This window comes from Rhincodon typus, chromosome 4, assembly GCF_021869965.1.
Source record: "Rhincodon typus isolate 14 chromosome 4, sRhiTyp1.1, whole genome shotgun sequence".
NCBI lineage: Eukaryota > Metazoa > Chordata > Chondrichthyes > Orectolobiformes > Rhincodontidae > Rhincodon > Rhincodon typus.
The window spans coordinates 86,087,928-86,107,344 of NC_063335.1; the positions used below are offsets into that span (position 1 = coordinate 86,087,928).

At 40.7% G+C, this 19,417-nt stretch overlaps 1 protein-coding gene across 1 annotated transcript in view; it reads left to right on the forward strand.

Annotated features, from left to right (window-relative positions):
• The window catches only part of si:dkey-22o22.2 (neural-cadherin), a 235,539-nt gene extending 217,711 nt beyond the window's left edge, over window positions 1–17,828 (forward strand). The window contains exons 30-33 of the mRNA XM_048596155.1: window positions 1,726–1,906; window positions 3,132–3,385; window positions 6,643–6,797; window positions 17,412–17,828. Coding sequence (XP_048452112.1) covers window positions 1,726–1,906; window positions 3,132–3,385; window positions 6,643–6,797; window positions 17,412–17,828 — 1,007 coding nt within the window. The remainder of the gene's footprint in view (window positions 1–1,725; window positions 1,907–3,131; window positions 3,386–6,642; window positions 6,798–17,411) is intronic.
• The last annotated feature ends 1,589 nt before the right edge of the window (window positions 17,829–19,417 follow it).

Sequence of the window (19,417 nt, forward strand, 5' to 3'; positions counted from 1 at the left end):
GTTGGAGCGGAGTGCGGTGGGGTTGGAGCGGAGTGCGGTGGGGTTGGTGCGGAGTGCGGTGGGGTTGGAGTGGAGTGCGGTGGGGATGGAGCAGAGTGCGGTGGGGATGGTGGGGTTGGAGCGGAGTGCGGTGGGGTTGGAGTGGAGAGTGGTGGGGATGGAGCGGAGTGCGGTGGGGATGGAGCGGAGTGCAGTGGGGATGGAGTGGAGAGTGGTGGGGATGGTGGGGTTGGAGCGGACAGTGGTGGGGATGGAGTGGAGAGTGGTGGGGATGGAGTGGAGAGTGGTGGGGATGGAGCGGAGTGCGGTGGGGTCGGAGCGGAGTGCGGTGGGGTCGGAGCGGAGTGCAGTGGGGTTGGTATGGAGTGTGGTAGGGTTGGAGCAGAGTGTGGAGCGGATGAGGGAGTTGTGGAGTGAGCGGTCCCTACAAAAGGCAGATAGGGTTGGGGAGGGAAATATCTCTTTTGTGATGGGTTTCCATTAAGCCATACTCTTTGCTTAGCTGTCCCGTTGCTCTTTATGAGTTAATAAGACATCTCTGGGCTTTTCTTGATTTTATTTGCCATTATTTGTTTGTGGTCTTTTTGCCTTCTTAATTTCCATTTTGAATTCTGTTCTGTTCTTTTTGTGCTCCTTTAGGTTTTCAGTATGAGCACTTAATATCTGTCTTAAACTTTTTTTTTTGGCTTTAACCTCCCCGTATGCTTCTTAACACCTAACATCCTTTAGAATTAGAAGTCTCACTGCTTTTCTTTGCAGGAATATGTTTGTTCTGAATCCTGTCTAACTCCTCCCATTTCTCTCATGCTGACTTGGCATCAAGTAATTGCTTCCAGTTCATTTTTGTTGTATCACATCTCAGCTTCCTACAATTGTCCTTTTGCTACTTGATGGCTTGGTCTGCCTTTGTCTTTTTCCATATTGATGCTAAATCTCACTGAAGTGTGATCACCAGTATGAAAATGCTCTTCCACTGATGTCTTTTCTACTAGCCAGCTTCATTTGCTAAAACTAAGTCCAACAATAGTCGTCTCTTACACATCTTGTCCAAGATTGTCATCTCAGGCCAGAGAAGTGAGTTTCTGAGATGTGATCCTGCCTCTGATCTGCATTTGCACCTCATCTTGTCTCTGAGAGACGTGGGCAGGGAGATCTTGGGTTTTGTGCTCCACAGTTCGGTGCAGGAGGAGTGCAGTGCTGAGGTGGGCTCATTAGAAGGTCCACATTTCTCAGAGATAGCAGCCCAATACGCACCCTCCCAAATTCCGTTTTTATCTTTATATTTAACCGCTAATAGTTTAAGGCACCCTGAGCAGTTTTTCATTGGCATGGATAGAACATTAATGGTTGATTCACTTTGGATCAATCCTAAGGGCAAAGCCCCAGCAACAGGAAACTATCCCCTTAATTAACGATAGAAGTGAAGCAATATACATTGAATATCAGCTGATTAACAATTAACAAGAAATTTTATTCATTAACAGGATGTGGGTATTGCCCACATTTATTGTCTGTCCCTTGTTGCCCTTGAGAAGGTGGAGGTGATCTGCTTTCTTAAACCACTGCACTCCATGTGCTGTAGTTAGACCCACATTGCTAAACAAAGGGTGCTAGAGTTTTAAAGTAGTTGGTCTTAAAGTGTTTGTTTTTATTCGCTGTGTATTCAATGATGGCTGAAAGGCTAAAGTAAGAAAGCTAAATACTTGTGCCTTTGCTTGAATTTAGGCTGCATGCGTGATGTTCGATTAAATGGTCATCTCTTACCAATGGATGGAACAAATACAATGTTAACTGCTACCCTAGAACGACAGAGTATAACAATTGGCTGCCACTCAGATGCCTGTAGCAGCAGGCCCTGTTCTATCCCTTTCTATTGTGTGGATTTATGGAGAAAACATGAGTGCAGGTACAAGATTGCGAACTCTTTGTAAACACTAATGTAACCATGTCATGTAATGAATCTCTAATTACTAGACCAAAAGTGGATGGTATTTAGAGTCATAGAGTCACATAGCATGGAAACAGACCCGTCGGTCCAACCAGTCCATGCTGAACATAATCCCAAACTGAACTAACCTGCCTGCTCCTGGCCCATATCACTCGAAACCTTTCCTATTCATGTACTTATCCAAATGTCTTTTAAACATAGAGAATTGAAATAAAAACAAAGCAGGGCTGACAGCACCCTTTGAACTCCAAACGTTTAACTGTATTTCACTTTCCACAGATGTTCCCAGACCTGTGGAGTTTCTCCAGCACTTCCTGTTTTGACACTACTTACCAAGTTGGGTTATGCCTGGAGGTTTCATTCCAACTGCCATGATCACATGCTCCTACTCTTAGTGGACCAATGTTCCATGTTCTTGCTATACTGCCACCACATGCTAGTTGGAAAGTGAACAAAATTCTTTGTGATTCAAGTGAATGGTCCTTGATAGTCAAACAGTCTTTCTTCCTTTAACAGCTATATTTTCATAGTTAATGAAAGAAAAGCAAATGTTGTAAGAAATGTTCAAAATGTTTTCATGCACATAAGATGCATCTCCTGAGCTTGCTCACAGCAGCATCTTGGCGATTAATCGCCAATTCCTCGAAACTCCTTCCTGGAGGGTTGGTATTTCAGTTAATCGTAAATAGCATTAATGTACTGTGCTCGGCAAATAGTGAATATGGATTTGCACTATTTAAATCAAGTCAAATGTTTATTTGTTTGCATCAAACATTGTACACTATCCAGTAATTAACTGCTTGAAATACACAAATATTGTGCCTTTACTGCGTTTTTTATACTTTTCAATCATGTTAAACCTACAATCATATTTATATATTTCTATTCATCATACAAGACATCTAGAAAAGAAACTGCATGATACAGTTATTATGGTAACATAAACATTCACAGTCTGCAGTCACATTTTCCCAGCTGGTGACTTTCTGATTTGTACTTGCCATCAAGATGCCATCAGACATTTTCCTACAGGAAGCAAAAGTTGGGAAAAGATTTACTTTCTTGTGTTTGACTCGAAAGCAGCATTCTCAAAATAAGCTTGAGGGAGATATAGGAAAACTGAGACAAAAATATATTGAATTCTTTTCTGAAAGCTTGTCATTCTTGTCTGTGTCTAATGCAGGTGTCCAATTGGTCAAGTGATAGTGATTAGTAACGGAACAGGCCTTGAGCACTGTGCAATGTCACCGTGTGGAGCATGGACGTGTCGGAACGGGGGCACATGCGTTGCTCAAACACTGGATATGTTTGTCTGCCATTGCAAAGAAGGTTACAAAGGACAGCAGTGTGAGATCAGCATGGTGACTTCAGGAATCCCAGCAGTGCTGAACATCAACTCCATTCTGGCTGTCAGCTCATGCCTCCTCCTCTTACTAGGTAGCTCATTAATGTATTACTCATTAATGTGCTCCTCCTCTGATCTAAGTTGTCCCATTTGGCATCTTTGCTGATGTCATATGACATCACATGACTTCACAATATGCACTAATACTATGTCTGTCTGTTGTTACCTTTGTGTTAAACTTTCAAGAGCCAGATTCATTTGTGTTCCTTGAAGTGTTCTTCTACACTGTTATGATTCCAGCTGATGTAATTACTGGAAAAGCCAGATCCCAGTCTGAAATTCGGCTTGATAGATCATATTTTTGTTCTGATTTGGTTTTAACACTGAAACATAAGCCTGCAATGCTGCAGGTTCTTTTCACACTAAAGCAGAAGTTTATGAACAAAAGAAATGAAGATAAGATAGAATTAGTCAAACAATCTTAATACAAATTCAAAAGATTTTTATACACATATTAAAAGTGTAATCCCATTAATCCTATAACACTCATTTATAAATTGAAAAGAAAAGCAATGTTTTTTTTTAACAGTACCCAAAATGAACATCTGGCACAAGTGTACTTGAAAACGCCACTTGTGCAGTAATCAGAATCCCTGTCTCTAATGCCTCAATTGATTTACGTCACATGATTTCAAATTATAGTATGAAATTGCAGATAACTTCTTCCTGGAACTGTTATATACACGAGCTTAAATTTAATCAACTTTAAGAAACATCTTTGCATTTTATCCCAACAGTTCTAATCATGGAACATCACCAACTCTTTACTCTAAGATAATCTAAATTTGCCGCATCCTTCCCTTCTCAGCAACACTGGTCTGTGCTGCGATCCAAGAACTTCTTGGGTCTGCTCAAAACTACAGTAAGACTAAAGCAAAAACCTCTCTAAACTATAGGTGATTCCTTTAAGCTTACTAAAAAACTCTTCTGATCTTCCAAACAAGAGATTGTTTATCTTGTTTGGTTATACAACCCTACTAATGTACACAAGATCCTACTAATTCTAAAGCTAGTCATAGAGTCATAGAGATGTACAGCATGGAAACAGACCCTTCGGTTCAACTCGTCCATGCCGATCAAATGTCCTCAATAAATCTAGTCCCATTTGCCAGCATTTGGTCCATATCCCTCTAAACCCCTTCCTATTCATATACCCATCCCAAAGCCTTTTTCCTCTGGCAGCTCATTCCATACATGCACCACCATCTGCATAATAAAGTTGCCCCTCAGGTCCCTTTTAAATCTTTTCTCTCTCACCTTAAACCTATGCCCTCCAGTTTTGGTCTTCCCCACCCTGGGGAAAATGCCTTGGCAATTCACTGTATCTGTGCCCCTCATGATTTTATAAACTTCTATAAAGTCACCCCTCAGCTTCCGACGCTCCAGGGAGAGTAGCCATGGTCTATTCAGCCTCTCCCTTTAGATCAAATCCTCCCACCCTGGCAACATCCTTGCCAATCTTTTCAGAATCCTTTCATGTTTCATAACATTCTTCCTTTAATAGGGAGACCAGAAATAAAAGTGGCCTAGCCAATATCCTGTACAGCCGCAATATGACCTCCCTCCCAACTTCAATACTTAATGCACTACACCACCAATTTTGGTGTCATCTGCAGACTTACTAACCATACCTCCTATGTTCACATTCAAATCATTTATATAAATGATAAAAAGCAGTGGACTCAGCTCCAATCCATGTGGCATACCACTGGTTACAGGCTTCCTGTCTGAAAAACAACCCTCCACTACCACCCTCTGACTCCTACCTTTGAGCCAGTTCTGCATCCACATAGTTAGTTCTCCCTCTATTCCATATGATCTAACCTTTTGAATGTCTTACTGAAGTCCATATAGATCACGTCCACCGCTCCGCCCTCATCAATCCTCTTTGTTGCTTCTTCAAAAAGAAATCAATTAATTTAGTGAGAGATGATTTCCCACACCCACCTCAAAACTATTTTAAAATAAATGACCATGGCTGCAGAAATATTGACAAGTTAATTATTATCTGCAGACATACAGAAAACCCACATGATGCTAACTCAAAAAGCCAGAAAAAAAAATTGCAATAAAAAACCCAACTTACAATATTAAAGGTAGAATAAACTATACACTCTACATCACACTATGCATGCTAAGAGCAAGTGATTTTGCACAAGCACCACACAAGTTTCCACACTTCATGTGGAACTAGGAATTGCTGCCTCGGTGTTGCCATTTTGTGTAGAAAGGCTCCAAAGGCAGTAAAAGGACAAACTTCTCAGCATAGGCAAAATTGCTTAACATAATAACACACTTGTTTTGCATATAATTCTTGGTTGAGAAAGCAGGCTGGTTGAATCTCGAGCATTTCCAGATATTACTCAGTAACCATACGAGGGTGAACATGAGAGTAAGAGTTTCTTCAATCACAGTACAACAGCAATCCCAAAGAAACTGGGTTTTCTAATATTGGAGACTCTTAACATGTTAGAATCGTTGATACATACAACACAGAGGGAGGCCATTCAAGACTTTTTTTTTATTTACTCATGGCAAGCAAGCATTGCAGGGAAGGCCAGTATCATCGGCTAATGCTGAATAGCTGATGAGAAGGTGCTAGTATGTCTTGAGCTGGTGCAGTCCACATGCTGTAAGAACATCCAAAGATTGTGACTGTGGTGACATTCTGTTAACACAATCCACAATCAAACCCACAGTCCTGCCCTCATCAAATATATTGATGCACTGATTGGCCCTCTATATTCTTCCAATTACTTTGCACTGTGTTTCTTTAGTGTACTTAATGGGAATTTCTGTATAATATTGAGTAGAAATGAAATATTTATACTAGATAAGGATATCTGCAAACAATATTGATTTTCCATCTCGCATTTCCCCCCTAAGTAAAGAAACCTAAAATGAAGTTATACTAACTGCCCCTAGAAATTTGTTTGTGCTTTATCTGCCTAATTTATAATTTTAAGGGCTGTGCCCTTCCCTCACCCCAAAACTGAATTATCCAATTGTAAACTGGCATCTGTTTGTTTACTACAGCGCGGTTATATCTGTCTCCACACATTGAAGAATAAGTTTGCTTTGGTGTAGTAGACACTGATCTAGATTTTACAATTATCATTATTTTAACACACCATCACTAATTCAATTATTTCATAGGGGTTTTGACAATGTTAATTGAATAATATAAACTACTGCAGTCTTTTTCTCTGAGTAATGGAATATCATTTACAGACATGGAGTAAAAACTCTTAAATACGAATCTGTCACAATTTTACCTTTGCTATTTCAGTTCTGGTAATTGGCTTCAGTATATGGGGCCTGTGTGGAAAAACCAAGTTCCAGAAAGGAGGAGTTTACCACATACCTGTTGAGCATGAAAGTTGGGAAGATGTACGGGAAAATATTCTAAATTATGATGAGGAAGGTGGGGGAGAAGAAGACCAGGTATGCAAGGTTGTTTAACCTTCCTTCTACAAACATTTAGAATTAAATGTCAGGGCTGATTTTTTTTTGTGTGATGAATCAAATCTTTTTGGTCTGCTTTGCAAAATGCTGCTGGAGAGCCTAGGTTTGCTGTGTTTTCACCTCAGGATCTAAATTATAATCAGCCCAGACTGATGGAAAAACGTTTCCTCTCTGAGGAAACATTCAGTGTAAACTGAATGTAACCAATTTCAATTTTTGTTGGAGATGGACAACGATAGAAAGTACAAATACTGTCTGAACTCAATCACTTTCATGGGTGGCATGGTGGCTTGGTGGCTCAGTGGTTAGCACTGTTGCCTCACAGCACCAGGGACCCAGGTTCAATCCCTCGCCTCAGGCGACTGTCTGTGTGGAGTTTGCACATTCTCCCTGTGTCTGCGTGGGTTTCCTCCCGGTGCCCTGGTTTCCCCCCACAGTCCAAAGATGTGCAGGATAGGTGGATTGGCCATGCTAAATTGCCTGTAGTGTTCAGGATTGTGTGGATTATAGGTGTATGGGCCTGGGTGGGATGTTCCAAGGGCTGAAGGGCCTGTTTCCACACTGTAGGGATTCTATGATCTTCTAGAAGGACAAGACATGAGGAAATATTGCCTTCAAATCAGACACCATCACTAGCTGGACACATATTCACTGTTTCTTCATTATTGATGATGCTAATGCCTGGAATTCCCTAGCTGATAGCATAACAGGTGTACTTTCACCATATGGACAGTAGTGGTTCAGGGATGCAGCTCACCTACATCTTTTCAAGGGTATCTAGGAATAGATAATCCCTGAATTATCCCAATCCTGCAAGGAATGGCCTTGCTAGTAACACTGGCTTGCTGCAGCTGATTGATGCTGAGAATTCAATTGAGTTGAATTAGCTTTAATGTCGCATGTACGCAAATGAGTATGGCGAAAAGTCTACACTCATTGCATTACAGTGCCATCTAAGGCACGTAGGTACAGATACTTAAGATCAAATTCTTAGGAAACAAAAAAAAATTAGAACATTAAAGAAATAAATAGTACAGCATTATAGGTCATAGGAGTAAATTAGAAAAATAAAGAAGTAAAATGTTCACAATATCAGCCTTCCGACCCAGTCTATGCTGGCACCTGCCCTCAAGAGAAATCTCCATCACCTCACCGCCACCTGAACCAGACCCTCCAATATAGGAGTTGCCCCACTTTGAGCGCCATCTCTTTGCCACTGGGCACTGACACTGCTGAACCCTCACTCACACCACAACCAACAGTTCCTGGCTCCAGTGCCATGCCAGGCTGCCGCCAGGCCACGAGACCCATTTTGGCTGTAGATGTTGCCTTGCTGGTGCCACCATCTTAAAGAGTCTGCTGCCACCGGCCCCCAATGGTGGGAGAATACACCCGCTGCTTCTGCCAGAATGGATCATTTTTAATTGCTCAATGTTAATTGGTTCCACCTTCATGTGCATAAAAGTCACCTAGAAACTGAAGTCAACAAGAGTACTGTCTTAGCTTCTGGGAGAACTAATTCATTCTGTCACCCTCCGAACATGTTTTGAAGTCCTTGAACGACCTGGTGTGGTACTTCTACCTTTGTTGTTGGATAAACAGGATGCCCAGTTAACTTTTCCTATGGAGATAGTAGGAACTGCAGGTGCTGGAGAATCTGAGATAACAAGGTGTAGAGCTGGATGAACACAGCAGGCCAAGTAGCATCAGAGGAGCAGGAAGGCTGACGTTTCGGGCGATTTTCTGAAGAAGGGTCTAGGCCCGAAATGTCAGCTTTCCTGCTCTTCTGATGCTGCTTGGCCTGCTGTGTTCATCCAGTTCTACACCTTGTTATCTCTAACTTTTCCTATGTTTTTGTTGTGTACTTTTAAATCAAGGTGTGTTTTGTAATATACTTAGAATTGGATAGCCTTAACTGTGCCAGTCAAAGTCAGGCACTGTTGCCAATAAGGGAACTCAGAAGATCAGGACAGGGAGATACTTGCTGGATCCCTGAAACTTAACTCAATATTAAACATTTTAATTCTCCTGTTGCTACCAGTTAACTTGATTGGTTGCTTCTTGACTGACTTAATGAATTTAATTGCTGACAGACGCTGGTATAAGGACACAGGCCAATTTCCCCGCCCTGTCTGTATAAAACCAGGAATGGTGGATTTAATAGTGTGGAGGAAGAATAGGGGGTTGGGGAACTAATTGTGGAAGTCTCAAGAAGTTCAGTAAAGGTTCTGAATGAAGGGAGAGGACTAAAAGTCACCTCTTCTTCCTTTTACCCTTGTTCTGTCTCTGCTGTGTGTTACTTGCCAAGATTCCAGTGAGGTTGCACTCAGTTTAGCTCTTATTCCTGCAGGTAATCCTGCTGACATTTCATTTTCCTTCTGTTTTTAATGAAAGAATCCCTTCATCTGGTGGGTCGACTTCACATCTTTAACACAATTTCAAGCTGAATTTTCAAAACAGGGACAGAAACAGGTATAAGCGGAATTTCAAAATCAGAATCCCCGAGGTTGTCTCAGGAGTCCAATACCTCAGGGATAGTTTGGAATTTCAAAGGACCGATACAGTGGATGGAACGGAAACTTACTTGCCACCAATTAAAATCTAATTACATCACTTAACGTGCTGTAGGCCTGTCCAGTTAGAACATAATTTTTAATGTTTAATTTGGTCAACCTGAAAGTTGTCCAGTTGTCAGGTTCATCACAGAGACATTGGGAAGTTCATTTGAATTTGTGTAAAGTTGTATCTTGATGGGACACCTGGCACTGGATCAGTATTTTACCTTTTCTTTCATTTGCATATCTGGTCTCATCTGAATTCCACCTCCTGGTCTTCTAAAGAGACGTCTGACCTATAGCAGGCCCCAGCATAGCTGCTGCTTGCTTTCGCCTCTTGCAATAGACAAGCAGCCAGTGCCTCTTTGAGGCAGTGCATCTAATTGGGTGCTGAGCATGCATCCTCTCAACTTAGGACATTTGAATTTAAAAAGAGGTTTAAAAGAGCTGCACTGTTGAGCAGTGGAGCCAGGACCCAGAAATCATCTGATTGCCAAGTTCCTGTTCCTGATTTGAAACTCCAGTCCCTCATTCTGTTATTTCTGCCAAGTCCGGATCCAGCATCAAAACCTCCCTGGATGTAAAATCATCAAGGATAATCTTATGAACCTTTATTCCAAATTATGATCCTATGATTCAATGACTGTCCAAAGAGTGTCCCACCCAGACCCTCCCTCTACCCTATCCCTGTATCTCTGCATTTCCCATGACTAATCCATCTAATCTGCACAACCCTGGACACGGGGCAATTAGCATGGCCAATCCACCTAACCTGCACATCTTTGGACTGTGGTAGGAAACCGGAGCAAGCCCACGTCAGCACAGAGAGGATGTGCACACTCCATGTACACAGTTGCCCAAGGCTGGAATCAAACCCAGGGCCCTGGCGCTGTGAGGCAGCAGTGTTAACTATTAAGCCACCATGCTACCTGTGGCACATGCTATAGAGGCCTGAGTTCAAATCCCACACTAACAGCTTGGGGAATTTAAATTCAAGCAATTGTACAAATCTGGAATTTAAAAATCTCAGTAATGATGGTTGCAGAACTATTGGATTAGCCTAAAAAAGTCTGGCTTATCAATATCATTCAGAGAATTACAGCTGCTATTTTTAAACATGAGTGCAGACCCATAGAAATGTAATTAATTCTTAACTGGTCTGCGGAATTGCATAGCAATCCACTTAGTTGGTCAAATTATTACCAAAATGTTGAATAACTAGACTGACCACATAGCTTTGCTTTAGACACATGACAATTATTGCACTTCTATCGCAAACATCCTCCTTTCAATATAAGAAAAAAAAATCCATGAATTATCATTTATATTGTGAATTATACCTACACTGTTCTCATGCATTAGCAGTTCATTATTCCCATCCATCTCCACATATTCATCACATTCATAGTTTTTAAATCATATGAGTTTCTTAATCATATTGTTGATAACTTATCACCTGGGTAATGTTCCCTGTCTGGGAAGAATTGATCCCAGATCACTTGTTGCTGCAGTGTTGTTGTTCTATTTTTGAGGTGCTGTTGACCTCTGGTTGGTCTGTGCTTCATGCAGATGTTGAGATAACATCTTCCTGATCAGCTGGCTGCAAATGTCTGTTGTGCATTATTAGTTGTGTATATGTGCCTCTAGTTACAACTATGTCTGAATATCTGGCCATTCACTTCCACGTTATAAAATTGAGGTCTCAACTGCTCTACACAGGTCCCAATTCAACCTGAGCTGACTCTCATTGAAAGTATTAAAGATTTTTACTGTGACTGGCTCTCCAATACTCAACATTGGTCGTGGTTTGGCAGTCTTCAGGAGGGTCATTTCAATGCCATCTCTATATTCCCTATTAACTGTTGTGACCACAGGAGAGTCCTTGATGTTTTCAGGCCATTCTTACATCTCTAACTTTGCAGTTCTTGGAGAGTTACATCTTGTTGGGTAGTTCACTTTAATCAGCAAAGTCCTTCTGTGTTATATTCAGTGTCTCTGCTGGGTTGATTTTTTTTATTCACATATTATTTTCAAGCTGCTGCTTCATATTAGATATCAAAGAGTTCACGCCCTATCATGGAATGTTCTACTTTCTTTTAAGAGACTGCTGTTTTTGACAGCATGTCAACGATGTAGATTTTTCTGTTGCTTTATGTCGCATCCAGATGATACCTCTGTAATTGGAGGAACATTCATTGCAAGTTCTTTGGAGCAGATAGTAGCTGCCTGAGGAAAATATGTTGAAGCTTATGATTGGACTCAACTTTAAAGTTTTCAAGAAGATTTGTAGCTCGGGTTGTGAACGAGGTTGTAGACATGCTTGCCGAGCCTGTGTGTTTGGTTGCAAGCGTTTCATCACCTGTTGTTTATATGCCTCAGTTTGCTGGGGTGGTTGGTATTACTTCTGGTTTTGTTTCTCAGTGTTTTGCACACTGGGTCTAATTCCATGTGTTAGACTCGACTATCACTTGTCTTTTCCAAGCAGAAATGTTCATAAGCAAAGACAAGGCCTAGACATTCTTTCTTGATATGAATACAGCAATCTTCTGCTTATGTTAACTCCCTGGCTGCTAATGCAACTGGTTGTCCTTCTGCCTTAGGGTTGCTCTGAATCTTGTTTTGCTGATATCACACTGCAGGGTGATTTCAATATTTACATCTTGTATTTCAGTTTCTGATGTCACCATGCCTAGTAGCTTGATTTTAGTGAATGCCACTTCTTGTTCTGCATCCCAGTACAAATGCACATTCTTGGCTTAATGATTCACACTCTGATGACAACTGAGCAAGAATTTTGCTAAAACTAATTCAATAAATTGTTGCACTGCTTTTACATCTGTTGCTTGCTACATCACTGCTACAACTCTCAACTTCTCGGAATCTGAGCAAAAACTTATTGCTGTCAGTGAGTGACTTATATACTGTGTTCAGTTTTAGGTTCATCTGGTAAGCACTAGTTAATTGTCACTATAGATTTTGATCATGGTCAGTAACGGCTCTGTTATTGTGTCTCTTCATTCGTAATCCAGCAGATCATCTAGTGTAGTTTACATCCTGGCAAAATCACTATCAATCTCATGCTGTGTGCAGTGGTTCTGCACTGAATCCGTGGAAATGCCAAACCGTGTGCACAATTATCTGTATCTCACAAACAGTAGCCAAAATGTATCTAGAAAACTACTGCTTTCAACCAACTTCACTTGTCAATGACCAACCTTCACATCAAGTGTACTGACTATTTTTGCCTTTGTAAGTTGTAGCAAAATTCTGACAGATTTGCATAGTTATTGAGATCTAGTCAGAGCTTAATTCAGATCTTTTTAGATCAATGGTTACTTTCAGTTTCCAGGTTATTTCACTGCTATCATGCTGCTAATCCATTCTGCAGGGGTTGTCACTTCCTTGATTACCCCTTTCTTTCTAGTTCTTCTATCCTGACTTTCCGGCTGGTCATAGTGTTACAGAGTTGTACAGTCAGGAAACAGACCCTTCCGTCCAACTCGTCCGCGCTGACCAGATATCCTAAACTGATCTCATCGCCTTTACCAGTATTTAGCCCATATGCCTCTAAACCTTTCCTACCCATGTACTCATCCAGATGCCTTTTAAATGCCACCACCACCTCCTCTGGCAGCTTGTTCCTTTCACGCACCGCTCTCTGTATGAAAAAGTTGCACCTCAGGTCCATTTTAAATCTTTCTCCTCTCACGTTAAACGTATGCCCTCTAGTTTTGAACTCCCCTACCCTTGGAAAAAGGCTAATCACCATTTTCATGGCTCTCATGATTTTATATAACTCTATAAGGTCACCCTTCAGCCTCCAATGGTCCAGGAAAAAAGCCCCGGCCTATTCAGCTTCTCCCTATAGCTCAAACCATCCAACCTTGGCAACATCACCCTAAATCTTTTCTGACACTTTTCAAATTTAACAACATCATTCCTGTAGCAGGGAGTCCAGAATTAAATGCAGTATTCCAAAAGTGGCCTCACCGATGTCCTGCCCCAACATTATGTCCCAACTCCTATACTCAATGCACTGAGCAATAAAGGCAAGCATAATAAAAGACTCCATTGTCTACCTGCAACTCCACTTTCAAGGCACTATGCACCCACTCCCCATGGTCTCCTTGTTTGGCAACACTCCCCAGGGCCCTACCATTAACTGTATAAGTCCTGCTCTGATTTGCCATACCAAAATGCAACACCTCACATTTATCTAAATTAAACTCCACCTGCCAATCCTCAGCCTATTGGCCCATCCGATCAAAATCCTGTTGTACTCTGAGATAATCTGCTTCACTATCCACTACATCATCAATTTTGATGCCATCTGCAAATTTACTAACCATACCCCTTATATTCACATCCAAATCATTTATATAAGTGATGAAAAGCAGTGGACCCAAAACCGATCCTTGCGGCACACTGCTGGTCATAGGCCTCCAGTCTGGAAAACAACCCTCTACCACTATCCTCTGTCTCCTACCTTCAAGTCAATTTTGTATCCAATTTGCTTGATCCCTCTAAATTCCATGAGATCCAACCTTGCTGACCAGTCTACCATGTCGAACCTTGTCGAACACCTTGCTGAAGTCCATATAGACAACACTCTGCCTTCATCAATCTTCTTTGCTACCTCTTCAACAAAGTCAATCAAGTTAGTGAGACATGATTTCCTGTGCATAAATCCATGTTGACTACCCCTAAACAGTCCTTGCCTTAGTCTTGAGGGCATCTTTAACTTTCCTCAGCAGATTCTGAATTTGTCTTACACTTTCCTCTGCTTAGATAATATTCTCCAGGAACTCATGCGAAACCAGGAAACTCATTACTATACTCTTCTACGATCTGTTTCACAGTCAATAGTTTAGTATGCTGTGACATGTTGTAAATCTCTGTTAGCATGTTAAGGGTTACCATCAAAGCTTTAGACTGGTTCTTGCTGAGATGAGTTGTTTTTGCTCTTTGATCAGGATAATTTGACCTATTGTCCTGTGTATGGTTCCATCACTGAGCCTCAAACTTACTTTCAAGAGCTTCATTTTTGGATCACCATGTTGACCGACTTCACACAAGTCTGTGAAGTTCATAATGCTGCATGATGGACTGATATCTAACTATATGTTGGTATTGGGGTGGTATGATGGCTCAGCGGTTAGCATAGCTGCCTCACAGTACCAGGGACCCGGGTTCAATTCCAGCATCAGGCAACTGTCTGTGTGGAGTTTGCATGTTCTCCCCATGTCTGCATGGGTTTCCTCCCACAGTCTAAAGATGTGCAGGTTAGGTGGATTGGCCATGCTGAATTACCCATAGTGTACAGGGATATGTAGATTAGGTGGGTTACAAGGGGATGGGTCTAGATGGGATTCTCTGAGGTTCAGTGTGGACTTGTTAGGCAAAGGGCCTGTTTCCACACTGTAGGGATTCTATGATGTTCTCCTTCTGCAATCATCATTCCAATAGCCACAAACTGTTTGTCACTTTTCAATCTGACTACATCATATAATAGTTTGGTTCAGGGTGATTCGTTAAAATCTTGGCTGATATCTCTCCAGTGACCATCTGTACTTACTTATCATGTTTTCTTCTAACTAAAGACTTGTGTGCACAATCATTTGGCTTCTTGCAGCTTTCACCACACTGGACATGCTTTCTTTTCCTTTGAAATATTTACAAACTGACTTTATCCATGTCCTTTTTTGTCTTTTCAGCCTGGAATACCTATCAGCATAACACAAGGCATTTTTTTCTCTGCCTTGACTATGCTCTAGCAGCTGATTTACAACCTCTGCATATGTCAATCACTTTCCTGAGCATACATTTATTTTCTCTCACTAAATATGCTGTCACTGCAGCATCTCTTATGTCTAATGCATCCTATATTTAATTAGGTAATCTTTAGTTGTACAAATTCACAGCATCCTGAAGGTTGTGTTAACGAGGTCACATTTGATCAATGAATTATTTTGCACCTTGGGCCCAAATATTGAACTCATGCATTTCATTAAATTATGTTCAAATTGGGTTCAAAGTCTGCTTTCAAACTTTCTGTCTTTTTGCTTGTTTGTAATTTGGACAGATTTAGCATGAAATACATATTGTGACAGTCTCTCCCAAGAAATGATTTTAAAAAAGTAGCTACTCAAAGCTATTCTTGTTTCTTAATTAAATTTGTCACAATTTTGCAATTTTACCATTGAGAGTAGAAAAACTTGCAGCGCAGCTTCCAATCACCTTTCATTTTGACCAGCAGCCACCATATCGCACCCTTTTATCTGTGTCTTGCTTCTTTATTTAGTTTCAGTTGCTTTTAGCAGTTTTCAACAACTCTGAACATTCCTGCAATCCTCTTTTAGAAGCTTTGCTTCTATACAGCTCTTCAGCACTCAATCTCAGCTCCACTCTGACACCATGTTAAGAGCTGACAGGACACAATATTGCCTTTTCTGTGTCTTTATTTAACTGGAAGTGAGATGGATGTCTTCAGTGAGTGTCTTATAGTAGCAATCACATGACTATGGCAAGCCAGGAAGCACGCATATCTATCCCAAGCAAGCATTTTTCTTGACTGGTACCTTATTATCACTTTAATTATTCATAGTGTGCACCATAAACACATAGCGGCAGCAGTTGCATTTCAGCAAATCATTAAGGCTCCTTCAGCAACATATTCCAAGCCTTGATGTCTACCACAGCACAGTGGCTCAGAGGTCAGCACTGCTGCCTCACAGCACTAGGGACCCAGGTTCAATTCCAGCCTTGGGCGACTGTCTGTGTGGAGTTTGCACATTCTCCCAGTGTCTGCGTGGGTTTCGTCTGGGTGTTCTGATTTCCTCCCACACTCCAAATATGTGCAGATTATGTGGATTGGCCATGCTAAATTGCCCATAGTGTCCAGGGATTTGTAGCCGAAACAGGGTTACAGAGATGAGGTGGGTCTTGGTGGGATGCTCTTCAGAAGGTTGTTGTAGACTTGATGGGCTGAATGGCCTGCTTCCACATATATAAGTCAAAGGGGAGCATCCCCAAAGATATTTTTCATCCTGTCTTGGAATGAAATCACTGTTCCTTTAATGTTGTCGGATCAAAACCTGGAACTCCCTCCCTAACAGTACTGTGGGTGTACCCACACTGCAGGAACAGCAGTGCCTCAAGATGGCAGCTCATTGCTACCTTTTCAAGGACAATTGGGGATGGGAAATAAATGCTGACCTTGCTAATGGTGCTCATATTCCATGAATAAAATAAACCTGTATTACATTGTAGTGAGATTAACAATCCAATCAATGTAGTGTGGTCGCCTGTTTCTGAGTTATCACCTTCAAGTACAATAAAACCAGTAGTCACTCGGGGAACGGAGATGGAAATTTTGGCAAAAAGTGGACCCAAAACCTTTATTTCACTTTGGCATATTTTTTCCAGTTGAACTTAGTTAAAGGCCAACATTAAACATCAATATTGGTATTAAAATTATCTTCATGAGAAAATCTAGGCTTTTGGCTCTTTCACACATTAATTTCACATTAGAATTGCTATAATTAATTAATATTGGTACAAAATGATTTAAATGAAAGAAATATTAAGCTCGTTTTAATTAGGAAGTTGTAATAGTAAATGGCACTTATGGGGGAAGACTGCCAAACCAGCAAGAACGGTTTAATTTGTTGATTCTACAAAAGTTGCTCTCACAACACAAACACTACATTCCCAACACATTGCAAGTTGATAGTTACAGTGAATTACATGTGAGCAGGTGGATGCAAAATAATATGGTATTCAGCACTCCTCAGTTTAACCAACAGAATAAATAATGCATACTTGTATGAGGCACCATTAGAAGTAAATTATTTAACTTGTCACAAAAGTGGTTGGGATTCCAATTCTCAGAATCATCTAAAAAGATTTAATTGTGGGTATTTTGTGACAGTGCAGCAAGCCGCAATGTTATATCAGATGAAAACGTACCTTTTGGATTTTGACAGCACCAGTATCACGAGCACAAAAGGGGTAAATTGATTTTTCCTCTACTTTTTAGAATGGCTACGACATCAGTGAGTTGAAGAAACCTCTGCGAGCAAGTCTGTCTCAATCTTCATCAATAATGACTGCTCCTCTGGTAAAGGCCTCTCCTGAATCACGAGAAGAGAAACCACTCAACCTGAAAACTCACCCCAACATGATCTTTTCTGAGACAATTCAATCCAATACTCCAGACTTCAAAAACTATGTCGCCCGGATTATTTGGGATGCAGATAATGATCTGAGAGCAATTCCCGAGGACACGGTGCATGTATACTGCTTCGAAGGACGAGGCTCACTTGCAGGAAGCCTCAGCTCAATGGACACCTCCAATGTAGATGAGGACTTGAATTATGACTACCTCAGAGACTGGGGCTCAAAGTTTGACAAATTGAAAGAATTTTGTTCCCAGAAACAGAGCAATGGGGTGTAATAGAAAAAGTGTTGTCTACAATCACTGAGATATTTGAAAATCCTATCCAATCATTGGAAAGATCATTTCATGGTCTCCTTTGCATATTTTTGTTCAACTAATTAGAAATATTGAGGTCTTTATATAAAAGATAAACTGCAAGTTGTGCCTCTTCTCAAATAGACTATGAAACAACAGTATTCATTGTGTTCTAATCTGTTTGCAGCCATTCATCCTGGCAGTGAAGGATTATTTTGTTTCTGGATACCGTAATTGTATTACAGCTGTACAAGGGGCATTCTGGTAGTTCCTGACAGTAATAATTAAACAAGATGACATATCATGGCCATGGATTTTTATCTTGCTGGCTCTATTGGAGTAAAGGCTGTGGGAGACAGTAGCCAAAGATCATGTTCAGTCCTGCGTAATCAATGATGAATGTTCACAAGGCAACTGATCTTCCAAATGATTTCTGACACGTATTTTATTCCTTTAAAAGGAAAGTTGTAAAATGCAAAATGATTGTTCCAGTATTGGAAACTCAGATGCCACTAATTACGTCATTTAAATTATATCGATCTTCCTGATGAACATAAATCCTATTCCACATCACTTTAGTAAGAGGATATGTTATGTGAAATGTGAATATCATTTTTAGTGTTAACCACAACTCATAATCAAATACTTTCTGAAATTCACCAACTTCAAACTGTGCTTTTATACATTTGAGACTGCTATTCCTCAGAAAATCAGTATAAGTGCAAATCAGTAATGTCCTGTTTTGAAAAGTTAAGTTATTTTTGTACTATATTTTCTTTGAGATGACTATGGTACTTTAAATATTACTTTTAGATGTATTTATTTTGTGCATGTACGTTTTCTGTGTTGAACTGAATTTTATCGTATTATGATTGTTTTGTTGCAACTGATTAGTAATGCATGGTGCTCTGACATACAAATCCAACCTGAATATTAGACTGTTACTGAGATTTACTAATGGGAATGCAAAGCCTTAACATGATAAGTTTAATTGTACTACGGCATTGAAGGAATAATTCCACAGATGTAAAAGCGGATGCTGTAATTCATTTCTTAAATGCAACAACTGGCCAAGTGAATGACAGAGGCACCATGGCAACAAAGATAATTTTTTAAAAGTAATGGATTAAGGAAAAGTTACTGCCAAAAGTGAATTGGAACTAATATTTTGAGAACTATGCATGATCCCTGAGTGTGACAGTATATTTTCAACTAAGGTTAGAATAAACAAAATTTATAACTATTTCCCTCTCTTTTCCTCTCAACTTCTGTGCATTCCATGTATCAGGAACAGCAGACCCACTTTCTCCTCTCAGGCCACTGCCAGTGTTACTCAGAACCCATTCATCAGAAGATTTCCAGCATCTTCCAATTGTCATCACCCACTATATGGAGATTGACCAGGTCTTATCTGTTGCTTCCCTGTGACTGTATTCGAGTGAGACAAATGTCCTGTAAATGTAAGAGACAACAAGGTGCAGGGCTGGATGAACACAGCAGGCCAAGCAGCATCATAGGAGCAGAGAGGCTGACGTTTCGGGCCTAGACCCTTCCTCCGAAAAGGGGGAGGG